The sequence below is a fragment of the Heteronotia binoei genome, chromosome 7, assembly GCF_032191835.1.
Source record: "Heteronotia binoei isolate CCM8104 ecotype False Entrance Well chromosome 7, APGP_CSIRO_Hbin_v1, whole genome shotgun sequence".
NCBI lineage: Eukaryota > Metazoa > Chordata > Lepidosauria > Squamata > Gekkonidae > Heteronotia > Heteronotia binoei.
Window position 1 is genome coordinate 61,379,623 of NC_083229.1, and position 19,877 is coordinate 61,399,499.

Here is a 19,877-nt window from a genome sequence, read left to right on the forward strand (position 1 = left end):
CCTTGCTGTCACTGAGTCCCCCCCTTGCTGTCTTCCCATCCACCCAAGTGAAGACATTTATTCCCCCTCCCCTCCTCAAGGGGAGGTGATCTCTGCCATCTGGACTCCAGACAATCTCTCTCATATATGAACAGTAGCTGCCTTCTACTGAATCAGACCCTCAGTCCAGCAAAGTCAGTATTGTCTACTCAGACCGGCAGCGGCTCTCCAGGGTCTCAGGCTGAGGTTTTTCATGCCTATTTGCCTGGACTCTTTTTTTTTTTAGTTGGAGATGCCAGGGATTGAACCTGGGACCTTCTGCTTACCAAGCAGATGCTCTATCACTGAGCCACTGTCCCTCCCCTCTCCCTATCCTAGAGAAAATAACTCATTTGGAGAGTGAACTGTATGGCATTATATTCTTCTGAGGCCTCTCCCTTTACTGACAAAAGCAGTCTGAGTTGCCTAGGAACAGCCTCTGGCTAGCACTTCCCAGGGAGCAGCCATGGGCTCTAAGGAAACACTCCCAGTGGGGCTGGCCTCCCTGGCTATTTCTGTGGCCCTTGGAGACTGCATGTGCTGCAAGGCCTTTTGTGAGGCCACAATAGCTCTGCAGCCTTTCTGAAGCTGGTTGACAGAGAGGACACAGAGAAGAGTTGGAGATGTGGCTGTCTCTGAGGTAAGACTGCATTTGGCACTTTGTTCAACTTTCCTGGGCCTGTAGTAGGCAGGGGCAGGGAAGTCAGCCAATGAAAGGCCAGAGACGGTGACCGCATGTAATGGACCAATAGCGTGTTCCTACAGTAACTGCCAGAGCTAAGGTTGGTTGTGTTTTACTGACAGAATCAGCTTTGCTGGCTAGCAACAGCCACTCAGGCAGGAGAGAGGAGTGGACTCAACCAACGGCATGCAAGTACTCTTGACTGATAGTTGGATGGGCTAAAGGCACCCCACAGTCCCAGCAAGCCCCAACCAATCAGGATGGTCAGATTTGCCACCATGACAGGAAAATTATTAATAAAAGATTCCAGCCAGTATTTGTATGCCCATCTTTGGCTTATGCATCTCAGGACACAAGGCATATAACAACAGAAGTAATTTAATAAAACTAACATCTAATCAGACAACATGAAATATTAAAAACGAATTTTAAAAAAACATCACATGCCCCTATCAGAAGAGTATTTCCTTTTTGCCCAGGCTCTAGCTGCCCCTAAAGCTCTTAAGAAAAACTGTCTGGCAATCTTGCCAGAAGTCTCCTTCTGAACTCCTTTGGGAGGGTGTTCCATAAGTTTCCACTGAAAAAACCTGGAGGCCAAACTTTTGCCAAAAGTACCTTAGACAAAAGGGGTTCTGAATAGACCTAGCTGGGAAGACCAAAGCTGCCACATGGGAATATGAAGGGGAAGGTGGGGTTCCTTTTGTCCATTGGTTCCAGTTCATGGAAGGCTTGAAAGGAGGTAATTTAAGGAGGTAACCACAAGCCTCTTTATTACTTCTATAGTATTCTTAATATGCAACAAGTTTCATAACATCTACCCAAGTCATTTCTAACACAGTGTGTAAGGGCAGACACATTTAATAGCTCATAAAAAGTGTCACTAACCAGTATCCCTATTTCCATAACTCTGGATTGGCAACAAGTAGGCAGCATTAAATATTTCTTGACACTAAGCTCAGAAAGTAATTTGCGTATTTCCCAGAGGGTTTGTTCTCAATGACAGACTATAACCCCATCCCCATTTTCTGCATTCACAATCACAAAGATTTATTTTTACATTGCGTCACTTCATTTCCTCACAGATTGTCTCTGTGTACAGTACTGCACAAAGATTCAGTGCAGTTGTCCTGATTGGCCCCAGTTGGAACTCACCTATGTGTAAAACAGCAACCCTGACGACCAGGTGGCCAAAGCACTTACCGATTAGCCCAACCTGTTGCCAGAGGAGGAGCCACTGCCCTGCCACGGAATTAACAGAGGGAGCCCAGGAACCACCCCCCAGAGCCACTGAGCGAGGCTGATGCCCTGGGTGGCTCATGTATCCATTGCGGCACCACAGAAGGAAATGGGGCAGCATGGTGTCACGAGAGCCCAGCTGACCCCCGAAAGCTATCAGCAGAACAAAGCATGTCAGCCCCTTTGGGGCTGTGGTAGGCCCACAGGACCAGCCACAAAGAGGAAGAAGGACACAGGGAACAGCAAGGCTTGAGATGCAGCTGTCCCATAGGCTCCACCCTGGCATCTGAGCCTATGAAGGGGGGTGGGGCTGCAGGAGGAAGCCAAGGGACAGGAGCTTGGGAAGGATATAAGGGAACACAGCCAGGAAGGAAGATGATGAGGAGAAGGCTGGAGATCACGAAGGCATAGAGAGATGGAAAGAGCAAAGGAGCTGATTGGTATCCAGCCAAAGGAGGAAGAGCCAAGAAGGGTGATGTAAATCCAGCCTTCCACCCAGTCTGAGACCTTTGGCTGCACCCTCAGGTTCAAACATCGGGACAAGGGCAATGGCAACTCCAGGGGAGTGGCCACCGGAAGAAGTAGGGCGCAACAGCAGTGCAGTGAACTTAAACCAAGAAGATATGAATACTTTTAAAACGTATTTCTAACTTAGATCCAGGTGGGCAGCCGTGTTGATCTGAAGCAGTAGAATAAAGCAAGAGTCAAGTTGCACCTTTAAGACCAACGAAGTTTTATTAAGAATGTAAGCTTCCACTATATTTTATTTCCATTATATTTTAATATATTCTTTTTTCTAATGGCACACTAGAATTACGTTTATATGTGTTACATGTTTAAATCAAACCTCTGAGAAACCTATGCCCTCATTTTACCCCAGAGACTGAACAACAAAAACATTACAACAGACTCTCATTTATTGTACTTCACACCCAGGATACTTAATGGGTTTAGTACATGGACATCAATCTGCTTTATATTGCCCTTTAGTTGTTTCTGCCCAGTTAACACTAACACTAACAAACACCAGACCCAACTTGTGATCCTTTTAATCTGCTAAAAAACATTTCCATGACTCTGCATACTAACTCTCTCCCACTTTCTCTATATTTAGGACTGCTTGCAATTCCATACTATTGTCTGATGAAGTGTGCTTAGAGCACACAAAAGCTTACATTCTGCATAGAACTTTGTTGGTCTTAAAGGTGCACCTTGACTCTTGCTTTATTCATTTAGCCTAACTTATCACACAAGACTGTCATAAGAATAAAATGGAATAACCCCATGAGGTTTTAGAGTGTGGTTGTGGCCATACTGTTTATAACAAATTTGTTTGTGATGGGCATGAACTTATTTAAGTCATACATTCTCTCCTCCTTTCATCTCTGGAGCACAAGATCATCTACTTTTGGAAGTTTTATATGACACACCTTCCAAACGTATACCTAGTGAAACTGGAGTCTGTTTCTTGCCCACAAACTAGGAATCTTCTGGTTGGTGGGGAACAAATTTCAGATTGTCCAGGTACCAGTATTCAGGTGCTGCAACAAACTAGACCTTAACTGAAGACTTCCAATGTTAGGAAGTATCAGTCATGCTCTAGACATGTGCCCAAGTAAACTGGGTCCCATCATGAACAAATCTCTGACTTCTAAAAAGAGGCTAAAAAAATACAAATGTGATTAATAATACAAATGTTAGAAACACCTGATTAATATTGTTAACACAATTCTACCCATAAACTTGTATTGAAATAGCATCTTCAGTGAACAGAAACTGAGGGCCCTTTCACAAAATGTTTATGCAAGTGAAAAGTTTACAGCAAGGAAAGGAGATTAACCACTAACCCTTCTCCCAGCACATACTGTATCAGAAAGTTCAGGGATAACTATTCCAGCCATGCTACTGTGCAGGAAGGATTCCCAGTGGTTTTCACCCCCCCCCACCTTCATCACAGTTCCTTGATTTACATTTACATTACAAAAAACCTTGCATTAGATGAAGGAAGTGCAGCATCAAGAGAAACCCAACAAGGTTTATCAATGGCTAGGCATTACCAAAAGCCTGCTTTCAGTTTGACTCAAATTTCAGAGGGTAGGCTGCAGTTCACTTCCACAGCAAAGAAAATTACGAAATACAGGCTTTTTTAGGTTTCCCTCCTCTCTGGCTGTGGCCAGGAAAGCGGAACTCAGCAATGTGTGGCATTTCCCAAGGGAAACTTGCTGGACACATGAATGAGAAAGTAGATTATGTCTTTAATGCAGGAACTACAATGGCAACAGAAATACAATAAGAGAGATTAGGCGTGGGAAGAGCAGACTTGCATTTGTGACTTGTGGTGGAGACAAATTGTTTTTTTTTAACCAACAGGAAGGATTTGGATTATTAAATTGCCATACTGTTCTTATCTTGGCTATATGAATAATAGTTTACTTTCCCCTCATCACAGCTATGAGGATGATGTAGCTCAGCTTCTAGTTCAGTGTTCAACCACAGTGATGCCTAGATCATAGCAATAAGGCCACTGGAAGCAGTCTTCCGAAGCCCTGAACAAGTCCTGAATACCCAGAAATTCTTGCTCCCACCTAAAGCTGTAGTAATCCATTCCTCCCTTAATACCTATTTTACTACTTTGCAGAATAAGAGTGAACTGTGTCCTAAATAAAGCAGAGAAAGTCTTATTTAGTAAATGGCATGAGAATGTTCCACATCATTCCATTTTAACATACTAGATGAAAGTTAACCAAAAAATGTTCACATAATAGTTAACCAAAAACACATTCTAACTTCTATTCATAAACCTTAGCTCATTCCTCTAATAGCCTTACTTTAAATAAATAAAATAAATAAAGAATAGGCCTACCATTGATAAGGTATGGATGATTGCAGCATTTCCTTAATTCCATCATAGTGTTTAATAGATTAGGTACATTTGCTTGACCACCACCTTTTGACAGAAATGTAAAGTTCTTTTCAAGAATGGCTCTGTAGTATTTCTTCTGAATGTTTGTCAATTCAACTTCAATAATAGTTTCTTCCTTGGGAGCCAGGTTCTTTTCCACATCTTCTTTAAGACGTCTTAACATCATTGGTTTAAGAATAGCTTGCAGTTTTTGCACCTAGGATACAGCCCAAAGTCAAACAGTTGCTTTTGAAAGCAGTAAAAACAGCACCTTTTGCACTTTTGTCATAACACTTCTATACTTGGTTAGTCCTCTTACATGTAACATTCTCTACTATAATGCTGCAATTTGAAGATCTGAATGTAAATGGTGTCACTGTGTACCAATCATCCTAGGCATTCCACTAAGAAACAATCTAGTAAAAAATTAAATACAAAAACTAACAACACTACCATTAATACCTACTCCAGTGAAAACCAGACACTCAAAATTGGACAGCTATTAAGAGAGTGAAAACCCCCCCAATTAATTTAGTAAGTTAACAGCAGTAATGTACAAGTAATAATGGTAACATCTATAGGTTTTAACACCAGCATTGTAACCTAATTTCTTGAAATGAGATACATGGAAAAAGAGAACCCTGTATTCTCCCTTTATGAATCTAGTGTTCATATTTCCTCCCCAATCAGTAAAGAGGTTTGGTCAACTGACAAACTCTATAGCAAGCACATATACTTGTTCATGTGCTGAAATCAAATCAGAACTGAGCACATAATCTAATTTACAAGTCATGCTAATTTACCTGTTCCTCAGTTTTAAGATCACCAAACTCTTGCATAAATGTGGTTTCTGAAGGAAAACGACCTGGTTCCAAAAAATGTAGCAAGCTGAACAGCTCTTCCACAGTGTTTTGAAGTGGAGTACCTGTAAGAAGCACTTTGTGTTCCTGCAAGACACAAACATTTAGAAATACAACTGGGCTTTTTAGCCACAAATCACAGCAACTCTAGGTTTCCCCCATGTATTGTAAGTAGCAACTGGCTCTCCCAGAATTTGCTTCTTATTGAATGTAATTCCCTCTATTTGTTATCAAAAGCAAGATTTTTAGTAAAGTTGTTATTGTCATATTTTATCTTTACTAGACATCACTACATCTAATAAAAAGTTAAATGCTTCTGTCATTACGCAGCTTTTAGTTTTTCATAAAATTTGCATGTAATTACTCTTAATAGGCACATATTGTCTAGATTACTAAGATTACAAACATGCTAAATTAGGATTACTAATATTTTATGACTAGCAGTATGCAGAATTACATGAGCAAAAAAAAATGTATCCAATACAAAGAACTCATAATCAAAATTTGGGGGTGGGGTGTGAGAGCAGCAGAAGACAGAAGAGTATTCCTCCAACTGTTGACTAAAGCAATTACTGTGTTTCTATATAACATATTATATTTTACCTGAAAATACAGAGATCATGTGGGTACTTCTGAAATATGAAAACTCACTATCAGATCTGGAGAGTTACTATGAAAATCAATGTATCTAATAGCTAATGGCTCCATCTGTGGATACTTAAATGTGCACAGATACAAGTGGGCAGCCGTGTTGGTCTGAAGCAGTTGAACAAAGCAGGAGTCAAATTTCACCTTTAAGACCGACCAAGTTTTATTCAGAACATAAGCTTACATGTGCTAAAAACACACTTCTTCAAATGAGGGGATCAGGTACAGTGGGCCTCTGGACACTGCTGCCTCTGGATGCCGTGCAAGAAGGAGGCAGCGGCGTCCAGAGGCCCACTGTACCTGATCCCCTCATCTGAAGAAGTGTGTTTTTAGCACACGAAAGCTTACGTTCTGAAAAAAACTTGATTGGTCTTAAAGGTGCACTTGATTCCTGCTTTGTTCAACTTAAATGTGCAGATCAGGGCCATAATGAGAGAAGGGAGGTCTTTCAATAAACTTGGGGTGCTCCTCAGGTTTGCAGAAAATCCCAAACAATGTAAAAAAATAATGTTGTCTGCATGTGAACAGACAACTGTCTCTGAATCAATGCAATGGGTGGAGGAGAACCAGGAATCTTCCCTGTCGATTCTACCCTCACCCCCAACACCCCATGTGCCACTAACCTGCCTGTCTCCATCTCTACCTTGGGTGTGTATGTTTGAGGAGAAGTTGGAGTCTCTGTGCCCCCAAGGTGTCTCTGCTTTGTTGTCACTGCCTCTGTGTGAGACAGTTGGGCTATTGGGGAAGGGGGGGCAGCAATGATCAGGCAAGCAAGACGTGGGGGAAGGAAAAAGAAGAAAGGGATGCAGGGAGAAAGAGAGGCAGAGGTACAATGGCAGAAAAAGAAAGCAAGAAAGAAAATGCAAATGATAGAGGAAGAGAAACAGTGACAGAAACAGGAAGAGAAAAGGTGTGCGGAGAAAGGAGGAAGCAAAAGCAGGGGTAATGGAATGCCCCATCCACATAAATTTCTTACTGATCCTCACTTGTTCTAATATAATTCACAATGTATGGTATCTGTATAGCACTAAAGTACATGCAATCTACAATTAATTTTAAATGTGGTAGAATTTATTTCAAATGTGATATAGGAGTATAAGTGCAGTATAAACTGAGCTGAAAAAATACCTGATAAATACCTTAGTATTTATTGGGTATTTTCTCAGCCAATCGCCAAGAGAGGCAGTGATTTGCTATCTGAAAATTGATAGCTGAAGTTCTGGGTGAACTCACTGCTTCAAGAAGGCGTTTAAATGCCTTCAGAGTTCACTCGTGACTTGCAAAAGGCATTTAAAGGACCAAAGATGAGCCAAACCAGTATTAGGCTTTGGCAAGGCATGGAGGGAAAGAAAAGGCATTTAAATGGAATTCCCTTTAAATGCCTTTTTCCCTCCATGCCTTTTGCAAGTCGCACCACTAGTGAACTCCAAAACATTGAAACCTAGATGAACTTGCCACTTTGGAGTTTACTTGCAGTGCAGCTTGCAAAAGGCATTTAAAGGGACTGTGTCTCTTTAAATCCCTTTTTTTTAACCTCCACTGGAGACAATGGAGGATGGGGACACTTTCTTCTGGGGCCCACACAATTGTACACTCTGGTTCAGTCTTTTAGAAACATGGATCTGTGTGTGATTGATGAGAGGCAAAAGCAGCTATGCTGCAAATTTGTTGCCTACACCTCAAAAACGCACGCCCACAGCCCTGGGTCAGTTCTCCTTTATATCTGATGGAGACCATTGACTATAATTGGCTCTACTGTGTATAATAGAGCTGAAAAAGTTCAGCAATCCCAAATATTTCCAAAAACCCAATACCATACTGATATTGGGATTTGGGAATATCAAGAAATACTGATATTTTCCAGGTTCAATATAACTGAATCTGAAAAATACTGACTTTTTTTGTGTGCACACCACTAATGTGATATATTGTCTTAGGCTGTCTTGTTCTGCAATCAAGTACTGCAATACAACTTCCTGTGGATTTATTAGTCATAGTACTAGCATATGCTAAAAAACAGTTAAAAACTAAACTGAACTAATTTATCAACAATAATTTTAACAGCAAGTAACTGGAACTCAAAAAGTCGAGCCTACTTGATAGCCCTAAATGGGCAGAAAGGTGGTTATAAATTCTATAAGTAATATTTCTGATCCACTGGATTAAGAAATCCTGATTGTTTTAATTTATGAGCCTGCCTGAGTTCTTCCGAAATGTGTAGAGCACGAAGGGATCATTATGGTCCGACTCGGCTTAGGTAACTGGGTTTTATTAATTTATTTTTAAAAGAAAGTTAACACATAACTTTAGGGAAGGTTTCCACCAAAACATTTACTGTCTGATCAACATGGCCAGGTATAGAAACTTCTCTGGCACTCTAAGAGTAATCAACACCCACCAGGTCCATCATCTTGAGCCCTTCCAATAGCTTGCAATTTCTGTTCTTCAACCTGTGAGCTTCATCAATTATCACACAACGCCATGGAATGTTACGGAGCTCAGGACAATCAGTCAAAATCATTTCAAATGTGGTGATGATGGCATGAAATCTGTATGACCCCTTAATCACACGACCCTAAAAGTACAGAAATAACCTAATCAGATTAATAAAATTTAATAAAAATGATTCAGTTTATCCAGCTTTTTTTTTTTTTTTTAGTATTCTCCAGTCTAGTATATTGTTACATTTGGAAGTTGTTTAAAGAATCTACACTGGACGCTAATGGACAATAAAACACCACAGCAGCTTTATAATACTGCCTGCATACCTGCAAGCAATGTGCCTTTGCCTAAGCAAAACTGAAAAGCAACCAATGCCTCTTTTACATCCTAATTTTGCAAGTCTTAGCAACACAGTTTAAAAAGTCATCAGAAAACATCTTTGTATCCATTTTTCTGGCTTAAACAACAGAGGAGAGTGATCAGGCAGCAAGGAGTCATACTTTGCAAAAAGGCAGAAGTGACTTTTACCTGAGGATCCTTAAAATACATTTCATATGACTGAATGGTCCGTCGGCTGGCTTGGCTCCCATGATATACAACAACATTTAATTCTGTCCAGGTGCGGAATTCCCTTTCCCAATTGGGGATTGTAGAGAGTGGAGCAATAACCAAAAATGGACCATGGATGCCTTTCAAATATATCTCATAGAGAAATGTAATAGATTGAATGGTTTTGCCCAGTCCCATTTCATCTGCTAAAATGCAGTTTCGCCTGCAATAAATAAATAGTAATGTTTTATAATGAAACTATGGCTTAATTCTAAACATGATTTAAAAAGTTTTCAATGGCATGTGGGCAGAATTCTACTACACTAAGATGCACTGGAAATTATTTTTGAAGGAAGTGAATGGAAATTCTATAGATTTATATTTCTAAAACATTTCTAAAACCACCCTGACCTGTATAGCCCTGGCAAGCCTAATCTTGTCAGATCTCAGCAAGTACTTGGATGGGAGACCTCCAAAGAATACCAGAACCAGGAAGCAACAGTAGGTGGTATCAAGCCACTTCTCTGAATGCCCTCCATGTCCCAGTAGGGATCGCGGAAGTTGCCATGACTTCCAAGCATGCTTGCGTGCATGTACACACATATACAAAAAATACCAAAATGCAAATACAACATTTCTAAAACCCATCCCAAAATTTCCAAGATTGCAAGATGTTAAACAATTAAGTTACATGCTAAGACAGTATTTTTAGAATAAAGTTAACTTTACATACGTGTTATACCAATTGAAAAGAAGCCAGTTAACTCCTTCCAATTGGTATTCCCTGAGTTTGTTGTTATTTTTATATTCCCTGGAACTTTCTGACTTCTTCCAGTCATCAGCAGGAGGTCGTTCCTGTTTCAAATACAGCAAATCACATTAGTGGTTACTAAAAACCACATTAGTATGCGCTATAGTCAAGGAACAACTTATATAGAGAGTCAAATCTTACCACACGTTCTGTTTCTGGCTCCCTAGACATTAGTTTTTCAAATTCTTCAATCTTAGCCTGGTCTATGTCTTGCTTTAATTCCCACGTGCTGTCTTCATATGGAAGTGAACACCATTTCACCAAATAATGAGTCACAAGCTTTGTTTTTAATCAAGAAACAAGAAGTTAGATTAATGAAAAACTATTGTTCTATAAGCACAACAGTATAATGAATTATAATGGAGAACCAACAAAATGAGCTATGATATTTTAGAATGAAATCTATGATGAAAATATAAAATTATGTAACAATCATTTAGTTACTATATGATTAATACTGGGCATCAAGAAATCAAGAAATTATATCAGTATTTCCCAGAAAGGTATACAGCAGGGGTGGCCAACGGTAGCTCTCCAGATGTTTTTTGCCTACAACTCCCATCAGCCCCAGCCAGCATGGCCAATGGCTGGGGCTGATGGGAGTTGTAGGCAAAAAACTTCTGGAGAGCTACCGTTGGCCACCCCTGGAATACAGTACTGTAAGCATCTGGGAATTTTCTAGTATTTTAATTTTAAATACCTTGCTATTTAAGCAGTTTATTTTATAAAATAACATTTTTATTACAAATTTTAAATATTACTATAAAGAGCAATATATTTTTTTAAAAATATAGGATGCTATTACTGCATTAGGCAGCTCAAGTATAAGGATGATCAAAGATCAGGGCTGAAAAGTTTGAAACCGAAGCATCTATCTCCTATTTCTTGCAACCACAGGACAACCTGCATCATATCTCGTCATACTGCCATTCATCAGTACTTAACTGAATTGAATTAAATAAGAGAAACAAGGTAAGAGAATGTTTTGACTACTGAGATGCACACAAGCTTTTAAGATGAGCACTTCTCAATCTCTGCAACCTATGTCAGTGCTGGTTGCTCTGGTGGATGATCTTCAGCGGCATCTGGATTGAGGCGGCTCGGTGGTACTGATGTTGTTAGACCTATTGGTAGCGTTCGATACGGTCGACCATCGGTTGCTGACCTGCCGTCTTGCCCACGCGGGGATTCAGGGGTTGGCCTTACAATGGCTTTCCTCTTTCCTTGATGGTTGGGGACAAAGGGTGGCGATTGGGAGTGAATTGTCCCGGAGGCGCCCGCTTGATTGCGGGGTGCCTCAGGGGGCAGTCCTCTCCCTGATGTTGTTTAACATCTACATGCACCCCCTTGCCCAGATTGCCCGGAGGTATGGGCTGGGTTGCCACCAGTACGCTGATGATACCCAGCTCTATCTACTCATGGACGGCCGGCCTGCCTGTGTCCCAGAAAATCTGGACCTTGAAATTGAATCCAGCGAAGACAGAGGTCCTTTGCTTGGGTCGGCATGGTCCAGGAGGGGAAATCCCCTTACCAGCCTTTGACGGTGTGCCCCTGACAGCGGCACACAGGGTCAGGAGCTTGGGGAGCCTGCCCTAACCATGGAGGCCCAAACAGCAGCCACTGCCAAGTCTGCATTTTTTCATCTTAGGCGGGCAAGGCAGTTGGCCCCTTTCCTGGAAAACGACGATCTGGCAACAGTGATCCATGCAACGGTCACCTCAAGGTTGGATTACAGTAATGCCCTCTACATGGGGCTGCCCCTGTGCCGAACTTGGAAGTTGCAGCTTAGTGCAGAGAGCCACTGCCCGGTTGTTATTATAATAATAATAATAATAACTTTTATTTCTATCCCGCCCTCCCCGCCTAGGCGGCTCAGGGCGGCTAACAACAACTTACATATTAACATAAATAATAAAACTTTAAATTTAACAATTAAAATTAAACATAAAAACCAGTCAGTTAAATTAAAATACATGATTTTCATTAGACTAAATATATATGAGTATATCTGGCAGCGATAGAGCTGTTATGGCGCTGGTTCTGCCAGTTTAGGTAGTCTTATGGATGGCGGTTCTTACACCAAGCAACTCAGCAGTCAGTGTCATTATAGGCTTGCCTAAAAAGGGCGGTCTTGCAGGCCCTGCGGAACTGGCCGAGGTCCCGCAGGGCCCGCACCTCCTCCGGAAGCTGGTTCCACAATGCCGGTGCAGCCGCTGAAAAGGCCCGTACTCTAGTATGTTGGAGTTTGACCTCTCTCGGCCCAGGGATGGTCATTTTGTTTTTACCCACTGACCTCAGTGCCCTCTGGGGTTCATATGGGGAGAGACGGTCCCTTAGGTAGGCTGGTCCTCGGCCATATAGGGCTTTAAAGGTGATAACCAACACTTTGTACTGGACTCGGTAGATAATTGGTAGCCAGTGCAGTCCGCGCAGCCCCGGCTGTATGTGCTCCCATTTCGAGAGCCCTAACAGTAGCCTGGCCGACGCGTTCTGCACCAGCTGTAACTTCCGAGTCCGGCACAGAGGTAGCCCCAAGTAGAGGGCATTACAGTAGTCCAATCTTGAGGTGACCGTTGCATGGATCACTGTTGCGAGGTCCCGGCGCTCCAGGAAGGGGGCCAACTGCCTTGCCCGCTTCAGATGGAAGAATGCTGACTTGGCAGTGGCTGCTATCTGGGCCTCCATTGATAATGAAGGCTCCAGTAAAACACCCAGACTTTTTACCTGGCGCGCTGGTTCCAATGGTGCGCCATCGAAAGTTGGGAGAGCTATTTCCCCTCCCCGAGCGCCATGACCCACACAAAGGACCTCTGTCTTCGCTGGCAACAGTGAAGGGCTCCCCAGATGGGAGCACATTCAACCGGGGCTTTGGGGACTGCACTGGCTGCCAATAATATACTGAGTTCGGTACAAGGTGCTGGTTATTACCTTTAAAGCCCTATATGGCCTAGGACCTGCTTACCTTAGGGACTGTCTCTCCCCATATGTTCCCCAGAGAGTACTGAGATTGGGTTCTCAGAACCTCCTTACAATCCCCAGGCCAAAGGAGGTCCGTCTGAAGTCAACTATGGACAGGGCTTTTTTGATTACAGCTCCCTGCTGGTGGAACCAGCTGCCGGAAGAGATGAGGGCCCTGCAAAACCTTGGGCAGTTCCACAGGGCCTGTAAGACAGTCCTCTTCCGGTTGGCATACAACTGACCGGCATCTGAATATTTGAATTTTAAGGAAGACTGTAGGATAACATGCTGACAAATTGTGTTTATTTTATTGTGTAAATTATTAATGTATTTTAATTTTTGATTTATTGTTAGAATTTTGTGTTGTGAGCCGCCCTGAGCCCACTTCGGTGGGGTAGGGCGGGATATAAATCGAAATAAATAAACAAACAAACAAACAAATAAATAAATAAAATGTCCATAGCAAACTGAAATAGAACATGCCATCTCTTGCTTATATTTAAACAAAGGAGCTTTATAAATATATCACCTCTCCATTATCATCCTTGCTATGTGAAACATCCAGTATCCGATCAACTTCAACATAGTCAGGATTAAAAAGTTCATCATCAATCTGTTAAAGCAAAAAAGCATAAACAGAATATCAGAAATTTTTATTAGCATGTAGTATTACTTTCAATAAATAAAAAAACGGGCCAAAGCAAATACAAAATGTATATTTGGCAAACTTCAACATGTTAATTGAAATGCAAAAATTCAGTAAGATTGTTCCTCATAAGGGAATCAGACTTCTCAAGACTTTGTTAACTAGGCTTCTTAATTACTGTGTGAAACCTTTTACTATGCGAGAATGTTTAAGAATATTTTAAATGAAGTGTGAAATTACAATTCACTAATGAGCAATCAAAAAGGCTTATGGCATGCAATGCATTTATCATTCTTGAAAACTGCAGCCTGCAATAAAGAAATTGAAGCTATATATGCTAAGTGGTATAAAAAACAGAAGCAGGCTATTTACCATATAAACTAGATTAATAGAATCATATTCCAGAACAATTAAATAAAAATCCAACTATACATTTTCTTCTTTGCTTCCTCCTTTATCATCACAAAATTAGTGTAACAAAGTGTCTCTGAGTATAAGCCAACAAGCCCCCAATTCAAATATCACATACACATATGCAATATGGGAATAATACCAGCCAACCTTACAGGGATAAAATTTACCAAAATTCATGTTGATGCTGGCTCTTTGGAATAAGTTCAGGATTCATGAGATACGTGGAAACAGTAGTCTCTGTCAGGTAACAGCTGCTTTTCTCCTAGTTACTCTTTGTAGCTGGCCTTATGCAACTGACAGGATGTGAAGTTTTAAAATTGGCCTGGATTCTGTAGATTTGGTTACTGATGGTGTTGAGATGAACATCATTGTTTGGTTATGATGATGGTCATGGATACTACTAATTTATTCTCAAGACACTGGATAAAATGCCTCATCTCTATATATAAAAGCCTTGCATGTTGGCATTTTCCAGCTCTCCAATTGGCTGTTGTGTGTACCACATTAGCCATTGGCAGATCAACTGCCTCTCAACTGTACTTACCTCTCACTGGTTGAGTATGTGCCTCTCTCCTGCCTGTTGAGACACTGGGGAAGCCATTAGGCAGTAGCTGTTTCTACGCAACCAAGCATGCTTTTGTCAGTAAAAACCAACCAAACTTGGTTTTATCAGTAACTTGCAGGAGGAGGAGGCCCTTTCTAGGCCTGTTTTGGCCTTTGAGGGAGAGCTCCTTGGTGCCAGTCCTGACTACAGTTGGCAACTCCAGGTTGGTTGGAAATTCCTGGAGATTTTGTGGTGGAGACTCCATCCTCCAAATCAGCCATTTCTGCCTGGAGAACCTGTCGGAGCGGGAGTAGCAGAGTGAGGGAGATGACTTGCCCGACACAGGGCTTCAGGAAAGAAAATCAGGCAGACACGTGCAACTAGTGCCAAAAGGTGTATTAACATATATACACAACAAGTGCTCTCTTGTGCAGTCTATACAATATCACCTCCACGGACAAAGTGCTTCGCCTAACCACCATCTCACAGGGAGAGACCTGTGTGATGCACACACAGATCATATATAGTCCAAGCAGCCAATCCTGGCCGTGCTGACTCAGCAGATTGCATCACTTGGCTTCTGCCGGCTCAAGCCGGTCTGCTGATCAGGTCACTGTGACCTAGCCTGGCAGCTAGATCACCAGCTGTCATACTGTAGCTGTCAGACTGGGTTTATGTAGATTCTTGCTCCAACACACCTCCTAATCTATTTAAACCCAGTGCACCAAAACACTTTACACAGTTTACATACATGTCCACCAGCAACATTACAGTTCATATTTACGTAGCTCGGAACCCTTTCCGGAATTCGTTCAGGAACTCATCATGATTGTAAAACACATCATCGTGTTCCTGTTCAGCCAGCTCTTTCAGACGCTTGGCTTCAGCCTCCTTCTCCCTTGCCTCGCACTCTGCCACCCAGGCTTTCCATTTCTTTGCCTTTTCTTTTAACATTTCCTCAAATCCGGGTGGGTCTGGATTGACAGTCAGAGTGACATAGGGACACTTGTACCTAGCGGGACGTTGGCCTTTGGTGGACCTGGCAGACACCCGTGGCCCTGTGCTTGGACCAGCTTTGTCTTCTTCGGGTTGCTCTGTTCCCACCTCCTGGGCTGGTTGCTCTGCCCCTGTAATTGGGTGTTGAACCTCCTGACTCTCACACTTTACCTCCAGTTCCTGCATTTGAGGCTCTGCCTCCTGACTCTGCTCGTCAGGCTCTGTGCCAGCATTCGGCTCACCTTCTCCAGCCCCACTGGGTGCCACCTCCTGGGCTGGAGTTCTGGGCTGCGCTCCAACATCGTTATCGCTACTTGGCAGCAGGACAAATTGTTTCTGCAAGGAGTGCAACCTTGGCCAGCTGCTTTCTTTATTGAACTGGGCTCTCTTACTAAGTGTTATCTTGCTTTTGCTATTGCAGAAACGATAACACCTGGCCCTTGGCTTGTAGCCCAGAAAAATTAGGCTCTCTGCCCGGACATCCCCCTCCCCGCTACTCGTGGAGTGGATGCCAACCCGAGCCCGTGACCCAAAGACTTTTAAAGAACTCAAATCTGGGGTCTTGTTCAACAGTAACCTGTAAGGCACATTTTTCACAGTATTACACCAAACCCTATTTTGCAAAAAAACAGCTGCATGTATGGTTTCTGCCCAATAGGTCATTGGCAGTTGTGTATCCTCTAACATGCAATACATCACATTCTGCAATACAGCCCCATGCCCATTTTCTCGGGGCGTTGCCGGGTTCGTCAGACGGTGGGCAATGCCCTTGTTCTCCAGCCAACGTTTCATCTGGTTAGATAAGAATTCCCCCCCTCTGTCGGTTTGTACAGCTAGGAGATTAACCCCTAATTGTCTCTCCACTGCTTTGACCCACTTGGTGAATGTCTTATACACCTCAGACTTATGCACCATGGTGAAAACCCACGCGTACCTCGTGTGGTCGTCGGTGGCCACCAAGCAGTATCTCCTCCCCGACAGACTCATTGGCAATGGGCCAATAACGTCTAAATGGACTAGTTCCAGGGCTCGTGTGCTTTCCCTTGAGCTTCCTTTAGCAACAGCACACGCCTTGCTTTTGGTCTTCTTGCAGACCTGGCAATCCAAGTAACATTTGCAAGGATTTACTTTCAAACTAGGCACAAGCTCCAGGGTTTTCTTTAACGCCCTAAATCCGCAGTGCCCAAGTCTCCTATGGAGCAAATGTATACAATTATTGTGCACAGGCTCATTTGACACCTGAGCCACCTGGGCACAATCACTCTGGACCACATACAGTTTACCTTCCCTCTTTCCTGTCACAAGCAACTTTCCCCCACCTCCCAGGATTTTGCAGCAGGTTTTCTCAAATCTCACCTGGTATCCCTGGTCAAACAGTGTGCTAACACTCAACAGGTTAGACTGCAGTGAGGGTACATACAACACATTTTGCAACATACATTTCAGTGCAGGAAATTCCACATTGCCTGAGCAAACAGAATTGGCAGTGGTCCCATCAGCCAATCTCACATACTTATGCTCAGGACTGTCAATGTTTTTCAACAACTCCTTCTCGCAGCAGAGATGGCTCGTTGCCCCGGAGTCTAAAATCCAAGCAGACCCTGTGCTCTCTACTGCAGACGTGACCAGCCGGGTTGCTTCCTCACACGGGCTGGCGGTCCTCCGCTCTCGCCGCACACGCCCCCGCCTCTTCTCCCTCTCAGGGCAAGCTCGGAGCAGGTGCTGCGACGACCCGCATCCATAGCAGCGACGGACTGCAAACGCAGTCGGCTCCACTTCCTCCACCTTCGGACGCCTGCCAGCAGCAAAAGCTGGCTCATTCTTGGCTGTCTTCCCGGACACACCGATAACAGCACGCTGCCCGGCCGACACCCCCGGACAGCTCACGGCCGCAATTCTCTCTTGGAAGTCAAGCAGGTGGGCACAGACGTATTCCATGGTCAGGGTCGCTACGTCCACCGTCTCCAGAGAAGTTATCAGGGGAGTGTACTCAGGTGGCAACGACGACAGCAAAATGTACACTCTGTCGTCTGGAGCTACAGTCTTGCCTCTTGCCTCCAGCTCAACGAAACAGTCCGTTAGCCGTTTGATGTGATCTTTCACACACCCTCCAGCCGGCATAACGGTGCGGAACATCCTCCTTGTCAAGGCCATGAGGGAACCAGCAGTGGTGCTAACATGCACCGCACTCAACGCGTCCCAGGCAGCCTTGGGAGTGTCCTTCCCTCGCACATAAACCAGCTGGTCATCTCCTATAGATAGCACTATGTTGGCCAGTGCCTTATCCGATAACACAGCCTCGGCAGGAGATAAGTCAGCAGGGGGGTTACTCACGAACAGCCATTGCCCTTCACGCTTGAGGTAGTGTTGCATTCTCAGGCTCCACACCGCGTAGTTGGCTGAGGTGAGCTTCTCAACGGCTACTCCAAGCTGTTGCTGAGCCATCGTGCCGACTCCTCCTCACAGCTGGCTGCCGACGTCCCTCTGGCTCTCAAACAGAGAACGGTGGTGCTTCTGTGTCCTTCACCGGCGTTCCTCGCCTCCGGCTCTTTCCAAACTCACAGTCAGCTCAACTCTCAACTCTCTCCTCCGCGCAGCGGAACCGCCCTGGGCCCATAACCCTGTCGGAGCGGGAGTAGCAGAGTGAGGGAGATGACTTGCCCGACACAGGGCTTCAGGAAAGAAAATCAGGCAGACACGTGCAACTAGTGCCAAAAGGTGTATTAACATATATACACAACAAGTGCTCTCTTGTGCAGTCTATACAATATCACCTCCACGGACAAAGTGCTTCGCCTAACCACCATCTCACAGGGAGAGACCTGTGTGATGCACACACAGATCATATATAGTCCAAGCAGCCAATCCTGGCCGTGCTGACTCAGCAGATTGCATCACTTGGCTTCTGCCGGCTCAAGCCGGTCTGCTGATCAGGTCACTGTGACCTAGCCTGGCAGCTAGATCACCAGCTGTCATACTGTAGCTGTCAGACTGGGTTTATGTAGATTCTTGCTCCAACAGAACCATCATTGCCAATCTCCAGGTGAGGGCTGGTGATCACTCAGAATTACAACAGCTCTCCAGATGGAAGAGATCAGTTCCCCTGGAGAAAATGGCTGCTTCGCAGGGTGGACTGTGTGTCATTATCCCCTGCTGAGGACGCTTCCCTCCTGCTTTGGTCACACACCCCTGAATCCCCTATAATTATTCTTCCTTCTCTCCATTTTGGGTCTGTTTCAGGACTTTGAGCCATCGCAGATATGGGCACACACACACACACTCATGTTGGGGGGGAGTGGGACACCAGCATCTGCTTCAGTTGCTGGGTGGATGGGTGTTTGTGTGGGGTGAGTGAATGCCAAGGGTTGGGTGTGTGTGGAAGACAGCAAGGGTGGAGGGTAAGTGAATGTCATGGGTGGGGGAAGTAGTGGAGTATCAAGGGTGCAGGGGTAGTTGAGAGGAAGAGGTGTTTGGGGGTGAGTGGTAGTTGGACGGGGATGAGAAGTTGGGGGATGGGTGGGTGGGAAGACACCATGGGTGGGGGGGCACTCACCCAGAGCCTCTTTCTAGAGTTCATTGTATTTACCCCCACAACTGCCTTATTCCTAGTCTACATATATTTAACCACTACCTGTACGATAGCTACTTTAAAAGCAGGCTGACCTTGGCCACTGACATTTCCAAGCACCTTTACTACCTTATAGTCGCCCAAAATCCAATAGAGGGAGAGGATTTGAATAGTGATGACTCTTGACTTTTACCAGAGTTGACTAAATATGGCAGATACTTAAAGAACTATACTACAGCAGTTTTGAAGACATCCTTCTTTGCAGCTGCCAGTGTCACTGTGAAGTCTCAGTCAACTTAGTTTATTTTGGATAGTGAATGGTCTTGTCAATTCTTGCTCTGTCTACTCAAATGTAGAGCATCTGCTTGGGAAGCAGAAGGTCCCAGGTTCAATCCCTGGCATCTCTAACTAAAAAGGGTCCAGGCAAATAGCTGTGAAAAACCTCAGCTTGAGACCCTGGAGAACTGCTGCCAGTCTGAGTAGACAATACTGACTTTGATGGACCGAGGGTCTGATTCAGTATAAGGCAGCTTCATATGTCCAAATATTGTACCATCATCAATTGACTGTGAAAAGTTTCCTACCAACTTTTGCAGAGAGAAC

The 19,877-nt window shown here is 43.8% G+C and overlaps 1 protein-coding gene across 11 annotated transcripts in view; it reads right to left on the reverse strand.

Moving 5' to 3' along the window:
* The window catches only part of LOC132575187 (chromodomain-helicase-DNA-binding protein 7), a 316,612-nt gene that overhangs the window by 72,721 nt on the left and 224,014 nt on the right, over nt 1-19,877 (reverse strand). For 10 of the 11 annotated variants that reach the window (XM_060243719.1, XM_060243727.1, XM_060243725.1 and 7 more), the window contains 7 exons: nt 13,636-13,719; nt 10,290-10,427; nt 10,071-10,192; nt 9,317-9,560; nt 8,745-8,921; nt 5,642-5,785; nt 4,800-5,055 (listed from right to left, as the gene is read on the reverse strand). In XM_060243719.1, coding sequence (XP_060099702.1) covers nt 4,800-5,055; nt 5,642-5,785; nt 8,745-8,921; nt 9,317-9,560; nt 10,071-10,192; nt 10,290-10,427; nt 13,636-13,719 — 1,165 coding nt within the window. The remainder of the gene's footprint in view (nt 1-4,799; nt 5,056-5,641; nt 5,786-8,744; nt 8,922-9,316; nt 9,561-10,070; nt 10,193-10,289; nt 10,428-13,635; nt 13,720-19,877) is intronic. The other variant, XM_060243730.1, reaches the window with a different exon arrangement.